The 8,840-nt window shown below is 39.0% G+C and overlaps 1 protein-coding gene and 1 long non-coding RNA gene across 4 annotated transcripts in view; one reads left to right on the forward strand and one right to left on the reverse strand.

Moving 5' to 3' along the window:
- The window catches only part of LOC135201734 (uncharacterized), a 413,301-nt gene that overhangs the window by 39,269 nt on the left and 365,192 nt on the right, over window positions 1–8,840 (forward strand). The window lies entirely within an intron of this gene.
- LOC135201733 (LIM/homeobox protein Lhx1-like) overlaps window positions 1–8,840 on the reverse strand; it is a 326,266-nt gene that overhangs the window by 25,184 nt on the left and 292,242 nt on the right. For both annotated transcript variants that reach the window (XM_064230944.1, XM_064230943.1), the window contains exon 5: window positions 6,889–7,038. In XM_064230944.1, the coding sequence (XP_064087014.1) occupies window positions 6,889–7,038 (150 nt within the window). The remainder of the gene's footprint in view (window positions 1–6,888; window positions 7,039–8,840) is intronic.

Raw genomic sequence — 8,840 nt, forward strand, 5'->3', positions numbered from 1 at the left:
TTCTTTCTTTAATATCCTTTATTCGTTTGTCATACCTTCCGCGGTAATATTTTTCCAGTTTACACTTGAAACTATTTGTCTCAGTGCTTCTTGTTCTTTAGAAGAGAGAGAGAGAGAGAGAGAGAGAGAGAGAACTGTCTATATTTTTATTGTATTTATTCATGTATATTTGTCATATCTTCTGCGGTAATATTTTAGCTAACACTTCAAACTGTTTGTCCCTGTGCTCTTTGTTCGTTGAGAGAGAGAGAGAGAGAGAGAGAGAAGAGAGAGAGAGCACGAGTTTGTTTGGATAAGCAAAGCAGAAATGGAACGAGCAGGGGAGCCGTTTCAAAGGCAATTCTTGGTTGCCTATTGCTATTACTAATACTACTACTACTATTACTACTACCACTTCTTTCTGTATTTTTCAAGTCAATGGCCCCTTTGGTGGACTTGTTTCATGTGAATAGGGTTTTTCATCTGAATACTACTACTACTACTACTACTACTACTACTACTACGTACTACTACTACTACTGCTGCTGCTGCTGCTGCTGCTGTGGTGTAGTCGCATTGACAGATTATGATCTTTTTGACACAGCAACTGTGATGGGTCAGCTTGGAACCTTTGTCCTAAGATTTTTGGGGGTACGGGGCGGGGCGGGGGCGGGGGCGGAGGAGTTAGTTTCAAAATACCTTAATTTGTAATAATACCCTAATATGAAAATCTGCCTTTATTTGATTGATGTGAAGGTTTATACTGATAAACGCTTCGTAATATCAGATTTCATTGAACAGTCAACACCCATACATATAGCCGCCTAAATTCGTCATGCCAGTGCCTATATTTGTTGATTTTGAATGATTGTTGCCATGAGTTATTGCATAAAGGAATATATGCATAAAATATTTTACTAAAACTGATGCTTTGTGATCCCCGGGGGTAACCCGGGGGGTGGAAGGGGGGTGGGGTTGGGGGGGGGGGGCGGCCCTTGGGGGCTTCCAATTGAGAAAAACAGGAAAATTTCACGGTCATAATGGTCTTCCGTCTAAGAAGGTTTTCAAGCGGCGTATTAAGGGTTACTGATGAGTGACGAGGAAGTCGTCCATTCCAACCCCCCTCCCCTCCCCCATCAACAAGCCTATGGAACCCCAAATTAGATTTGGTACAGAGAGACGCATAAGGAACATTTGCGTGTCGCCGGTACCTTTTTGAAATGCTAGTTGATGTAAATGGAAATACTTTGCGTGGATCATTTTATTGTGTCTTCACGACATCGCTGAGAGAGAGAGAGAGAGAGAGAGAGAGAGAGAGAGAGAGAGAGAGAGAGAGAGAGAGGAAACTGTCTACATTTTAACATTTTAATCGTATTTATTCATGTATATTTGTCATATCTTCTGCGGCAATATTTTAGCTAACACTTCAAACTGTTTGTCTCAGTGCTTCTCGTCCTTTGAGAGAGAGAGAGAGAGAGAGAGAGAGAGAGAGAGAGAGAGAGAGAGAGAGAGAGAGAGAGAGAGAGAGGCAGGCCATCATCGTGTATGCAAAGTCGTATCCCTTGTAACAAGTTCACTTTAGCCCATGGACATTTTTCGAAGGTTCTTGCTATGAGGTTCTTGTGATATAGGTGTCATAAAATTCTTGTTGACTCTTGAATATTCTTCTTTCTTCTTTCTCCTCCTCCTCCACCTCTTCTTCTTCTTTATTATCTTCACACACACACTATACAGAGAGAGAGAGAGAGAGAGAGAGAGAGGTGCGTCTGTCGAAGTCTTGATGAATGAATCTCTTTGTGTCCACACGATTTTGACCAATACATAGAACTAGATTCTGTTTACTTGTTGGTGACATAGCTCCAGCTTTCTTTGGCACAGGATTTTCCAATGCCAGCGCATAAAACTTCAACGCTGGACGTACTTGCAGCGACAGGGCAGACCCATAAATCTTTGCCCTACAGTAAACTGTAAAAGACATCGCAGCAGCAGCAGCAGACACACTCGCAGAAGGTCGTGTCGTCAAACGGCATGGGCGTGGCCGGCGAATAGATATAGACGTGTGTTAGCGGAAAGATTTCTGTTAAGATTCGTTGATTGATTGAGTAGAGAGAGAGAGAGAGAGAGAGAGAGAGAGAGAGAGAGAGAGAGAGAGAGAGAGAGATTAGTTTGCTTTCTGTTGTCCCAGTGTGCTTGAGAGAAAACCTGTCTTCAAACACAACTTTATAAAGTTGAGAATTGCTTTCAACCTTATAGTTTTGGAACTCTATTCCGCCTCCTGTTTTCCCGGCTCATTCCTCGAGCATTGGCTAGATAAGTGCATTGGACTGATCTTCACATTACCTTGTATATTAAAAATGCTTTATGCAAAGCGCTTCTCGTCTCTTTTTCATATTTGTACACTGTTTCAATATCAACTGTTAGGCGTTTATTTAACAGCCACAGTTTGATGTTCTATACTTTAATTGATATTTAATGTATTTTTGATTGATTTTCATGGTACTTTAATGGATATTTAGTGTTGAAAACTTTCTTTATGACTACATTATACTTCTAAATTTCCGTAAGTTGCTCTCATTCATAACGCTAAAAGAGAATTGTTGAACAGAAATGGCAATAACTTAGTTGATTTGCAGCACTGCCTTATATCCAGTGTTTTTCAGAGCCGTAAAAATCTTGCGAGAATTTGTGTACAGTCTGCACACTAGACGATTCACTGCGGGGCCGATTTCAATAACTCAGAATAATTGCATCTAAGTGAAGAGTCCAGAAATCTCACGAATGCAGGAAGCGAATGTAGTATATGGGAATTGTTTTTCGTTCTCTTTATATGCTATATCTTTTTGTTCTTTATTCGAAGTTGAGGTTTGTGATGCATGCGATAGGTCACAGGTGGGGAATCACATGCCAGCTGGGGACGATTTGGACTTGCAGGAGTAAAATTTTTTTATTTATTTTTCATTATTTTTTTCCTAGGTGGTATGATGGAGTTGGTCTATTGGTGTGGTGTTCTTGTACTAGGTAGATTTGTCTGACTGTCTAATCTTTTTATTTTTTCTGACATTAACTCCTAGATGGTATGAAGGAATTCGTGCATAGATCTGGATTTCTTGTAGGCAGATTCTCTGTGTCTGTCTCTCTGTCTGTCTAGACCCCTAAGTGTAGGTAATGATACGCCCACCTCAGTAGTAAGGGGTCCCGTGCTCGAATTCCGGACGAGAACGGAACCATTTGGGCACTCCCTGTAAAACCCTTACGCTAATGATCTAAGAAATTAATTATATATCTGGTGACCATCCGATCGTATTGGATCGCACAATGTCGAGGGGTGGGGAGGGGGGGTTGTGGTTGTTGTAAGAGAAGAAAAAAATTAATGTTTGTGACCAAGGAGTTTTCCGTCAGACTGATTAACTTAACAACAAAGCTTGCGAGGTATATAATATAAGGAATTCATTACGGTAATATCAATAGTACTGTTAGTAATTTTGCAGATCGGCAGCATCTGTAGTAAATATTGTGGTTTTGTCATTCCCAGGAGGCATTTGTGAAGAACGTGAAGCGATATAAATAGCAACAGATCGGCTGTAATTTTATATAATCCATTCTATTAAGAAAGAAAAGATGGGGAAAATAATGATGAGGTTTTTTTATTATAAGGGAAGCAGATTGTTATACGCTTCATGACAGTTTTTTCTTGTTGTTTTCTCTCATGTTATTTGAGGGAAGAATGTTCAAATGTTTGCTTTACTGAGTTAAAAAGGCCAGGTTATCTTTTATATATATATATTTAATATATTATATATATATATATATATATATTATACATATATTATATATATATATCATATATATATCATATCATATCATATATCATATCATATATCATACATACTACGTATATATGTATGACCTGGGTAGCCTCGTTAAAGTCTACGGGCAATGAACTCCACACTTAACTACCACAAAATCTTAACGAGAAAATACAGAGGAACAGAAAGTCCTTCATGTAATTCATCTGAAGTCCGATGCGGTTACGGAATTGCCCAGATGTTAACGTCATTTTGTAAGGGTAGGTGAGCTAACACTATAAAAAATTAGTCACTGTTAACTATGTATTCAAGCCAAGCGTTTTCTCCGTCCGGTCCCAAGCCCGGGTGAATGAGGAGGACTTTAAGCGTAGGGTTGACGTCCCTGCTTTGTATACCAAGCGTCACTTTAACTTGTAATGAACCGTAGCGGTCTGGTGTGGGCAGCCTGAAAGCCAGTAGAATACGAATAAGTTCATGGGCTGCAGATGACGTCACGCCTTGGTATTTCGTTATAGAAGGCGGAAATTTTGAACCACCGCTGGAGCTACTTCTGGACATTCGCTTATCCTTTTTGACCCGGCAAATATTTGGGCAGTCGCTCGTCCTTTTGACTTAGCAGATATAATAAGGAAAGCATGGGGAAAAATCGGTCAGTCTTCAAGCAAATTTTCCTCAGATTTTGCAGAAGCCGAGAACTGAAAATGCATCCGATGAAAAGAATGCTCAGGTGGTTAACTGTCAGCTATACGGTGTAGGTACCGTACATGATTTTGTACCGTACATGTCTATTGAAACAACGAAACGGTCTTATTCACGTTGATACCAAGGGTTTCCAGTCAGGACTCAAATTGCCAAATTCCTCGTATAATTTGAGTCTCTTATTCGTCTGTTTTTGTATTATTTCCACATTAAAGTATCGAATAAATTTATTTGCTAATAAGAAAATGAGAGTCCGTCTTTCAGATGCCAGCAGTAGTATAATGTTTAACTACTGAATTAGTGTCATATGATAAACTAATTATTGCATTATATGTTGCGCCATATTTATTCGGTACCTTTAACGTGTAATTTCGTAATTGCAGGGGGTAGTACATGATTTCATTTTGGGTGTCGTTATGCTAATGAAATTGCAATTATTTTGCCGAAATGATTATTGCACGGATGACGTTACCTTGTTTTAATTATTAAATGCCTTTTTTACGTATTTTGTCGTCTTGAGGTAATGAAAGAGATGGTGTAACATTAGAGACTCTCTCTCTCTCTCTCTCTCTCTCTCTCTCTCTCTCTCTCTCTCTCTCTGAGATATCCCCATAATTATGGTATGTACATGTACATAGACTCATAGCCGTCTGGGCTGTTCGTGTGCATCGCATATGTACTTTACGAACAAGTGTTTGACCTGATTTCTTATTTGTTGAATGAATATATTATTGATCGGGTATTCCCGTCTCAATTTGTTCCCCAAGGAGAGAGAGAGAGAGAGAGAGAGAGAGAGAGAGAGAGAGAGAGACGGGAATACTCAATTTGTTCCCCAAGGAGGGAGAGAGAGAGAGAGAGAGAGAGAGAGAGAGAGAGAGAGAGAGAGAGAGAATATGAATACCACCTCGGACATGGCTAGGACTAATAATTCTTGAGGAAGTGAGTTATCGACAATTACAGCTACTTTTTTTTCTTATTTTTTATTTATTTATTTTTTGTATTTGGAGTCACCGGAGAAAGTTTATACTTCACACCCAGAGCGGCTCCCTTATAATGTATAAATCACGGGACGTTATCATTTTTCTATTTGTCCCCTCTCATTACTCAAGGGGAGAGAGGGGAATACAACGCTATTATCGTACGATTTACGACGACACCTATCGGAAATGACCACCCCCGGGGATGCACACCCAGCCGGACCTGCTTACGCACCCGTACGCGTCTTATTCCCGTATGTGACACTGGCGACTTAATTCGCGTTAAAAATGTATGGGAGAAGCGCAAAGGAGAATGGCCATTTACTGCGTTTATTATTGGTTAATAAATTAGTCTCTCTCTCTCTCTCTCTCTCTCTCTCTCTCTCTCTCTCTCTCTCTCTTTTCTTGTGCGTAAGTTGTCAGGTGTCTTCCTTCATTTGTCACTTCGGAGTTCATCATTTTGCACATAGTACCGGCGGCTGGATGGGTCCTAATCATGATTGTTTTTCGATAATGAATAGGGCTGAGGTGCATTTATAATCGTTTTCTTTTTCTTTTGTCGTGATATATGCCGGTTCCAGTAATTTGGTTCATACTTCATCGTATTTTCTCCTTGTTATTTAAAATCAGTTTTGTCGAGCTTGTTTATGGAAAGTCTCTCTCTCTCTCTCTCTCTCTCTCTCTCATATATAATATAACTACGAGTAGAAAGATTAATATTTAAAGTCCGCAAACTTCAGTATTCGGAGGCGCTACCGAAGACCCGGGCTACCAGAAACCTTTGCAACCCTTACTTATCTTATGACACCAAATACCCTCTCATATCCCGAGATGCCAGAGATCCTTATGAAATACCCTTGCATATTCTAAGATAACAAGTATACCCTTACGAAATACCCTAACATATCCTAAGAGTCCAAATACCTTTACATATCCTAAGATGCCAAATATCATATCCTCACGAAATTCCCTAACATATCCAAAGATGCCAAAAAACCTTACATATTATAAGATGCCAAATACCACTATGAAATACTCTTAACATATCTTAAATACCAAATATCCTTACATACCCTAAGATGTCAAATGCCCTAACATGTTCTGAGATGCCAAATATCCTTACATATCCCAAAATGCCAAATACCCTTACGAAAATATATTCCTTTATATCCTAAGATGCCAAATACCCCTTCATGTCCTAAGATGCCAAATACCCTTACATATCCTTAGATGCCGAATAGTGTTACATAACCTGAGATGCCAAATACCCTTACATATCCTAAGGTGCCAAATAGTCTTACATAACCTGAGACGCCAAATACCCTTGCATATCTGAAGGTGCCAAATAGTCTTACATAACCTGAGATGCCAAATACCCTTACATACCCTAAGGTGCCAAATGCCCTTACGAAATACCCTTTCCTTACCTGTATGACCCGCATGGGGAGGCCCGTCTCTTTGGCCAGTTGTTCCCGGATGTGTCGCGTGGGCTTGGGCGTGGAGGCGAAGGCCGTTTTGAGGATCTCCAGCTGTTTCGCCTTGATGGTCGTCCTCGGGCCCCGGCGTTTGTTGCCGCCCTGCAAAAGCGGTCAGAGTATGGGCGTGATTGCGACAATAGGAAAGCGAGGTTTTGTGTTTTTCAGGGAGGGCTGGTTTTCTTATGTATGGGCGTGTGAGAGTTTGTTTAGTTTCCGAACGAGGTCTGTGATTAATTTGAGTTCTCTCTCTCTCTCTCTCTCTCTCTCTCTCTCTCTCTCTCTCTCTCTCTCTCTCTCTTTAATTATATATATAAATAGATATATATGTGTTTGTGTGTGTATATATAATATATATAAGTATATAAATAATATATAAATATGTATGTATATGTATATAAATAATAATTATATATATATATATATATATATATATATATATATATATATAGAGAGAAGAGAGAGAAGAGAGAGAGAGAGAGAGAGAGAGAGAGAATACACACACACACATATATATATATATATGTATAATATAATAATATATAATATATTATATATATATTATATATATATATATATATAAATTATACTATATTATATAGGAGAAGAGATGAGAGAGAGAGAGAAGAGAAGAGAGAGAGGAGAGAGAGAGAGAGAGAATATATATATATATATATATATATATATATATATATATATATATATATATATATATATATATATAGAGAGAGAGAGAGAGAGAGAGAGAGAGAGAGAGAGAGAGAGAATATGTAGATGACAGAATGTGTAGTAGATTGCAAAATAAAGATAGAAAATAATAACCACAACGTCTGCACGTGCAGTTATTTTTCACTTCACGACCAAGACGTTTATCGTCAATAGCGTGACTCAAGTTTACAAGAAAGAGCCCAGGACCAATATGCAATTTGTTTCAATGAATAAGGCGTTACTCATGAATAAGGCCAGGGCTCATCACTAATGAATGGTTTCTACACTGTTACGCCGAGTTCCTGGAAGTTCGAACATGACGAGGACCATGTTCCACTCCTGTACGCCGAGACAATGATTACGGTAACTTACGAGATAATGAAGTATCTTTATGGTGCAAATAACCAGCTGGAACAATTACGTTAACCCTCGGAAGAAAAATATTTAATTGTTGCGTTGCTGCAAACGAATGAGTTTTCTCATTGCAGGAAATGTTTGCGACTTACGACGACATGCGGTGACTCGTTATTAACAAGGATATATAATCGTTTTGGTCATGCATATAATTTAGTGTATTATTATTTTAGGGTTTAAAAGGTATATGTTACTTTCATTAAGTCGTAAGTCATTTTTTATTTTTTCCATGAGTGGAAGGCTTTTTTGTTTGTGCTATCGCTCTGAAAGAATCCTAAGAGAAAACCAACGGACAAAATAAAAGGGTGCTTCCGCACAATTGGGAAAGATATATACACGTCGGAAACACGTTGCATACATATCACAGATATGTTGAAAACAAATCAACAGGCGCAAGTTGAAAATGATACTTAGACAAATGCTGGATGGATAACCTCATGTAGCACCTGTTAGGGCTACCATTATTTCTTAGACTTGTATTCAACCTGTTTGCAATATGTGTACAAGTTCCGGCGTCGACTCTCAAGTCATAAACATGTCGAAAACTTATTGCATACATTTCACAAACACGTCGGTAGCAAGTCAGCAACAGTGAGTGGAGAATGAATCTCTGACAAGTGCTGGATAGGCCTACCAACATGTTTGTTATTGGTATCCAACATGTTAGGGACCTGTATCCAACATGCTTATGACCTGCATCCAACATGTTTGTGACCTGCATCCAACATGTTTGTGACTTGTATCCAATCTGTCTGCGACATGTATGCGACAAAGTTCCGGCC

Source organism: Macrobrachium nipponense, chromosome 28 (genome assembly GCF_015104395.2).
Source record: "Macrobrachium nipponense isolate FS-2020 chromosome 28, ASM1510439v2, whole genome shotgun sequence".
In the NCBI taxonomy this organism is placed as follows: domain Eukaryota; kingdom Metazoa; phylum Arthropoda; class Malacostraca; order Decapoda; family Palaemonidae; genus Macrobrachium; species Macrobrachium nipponense.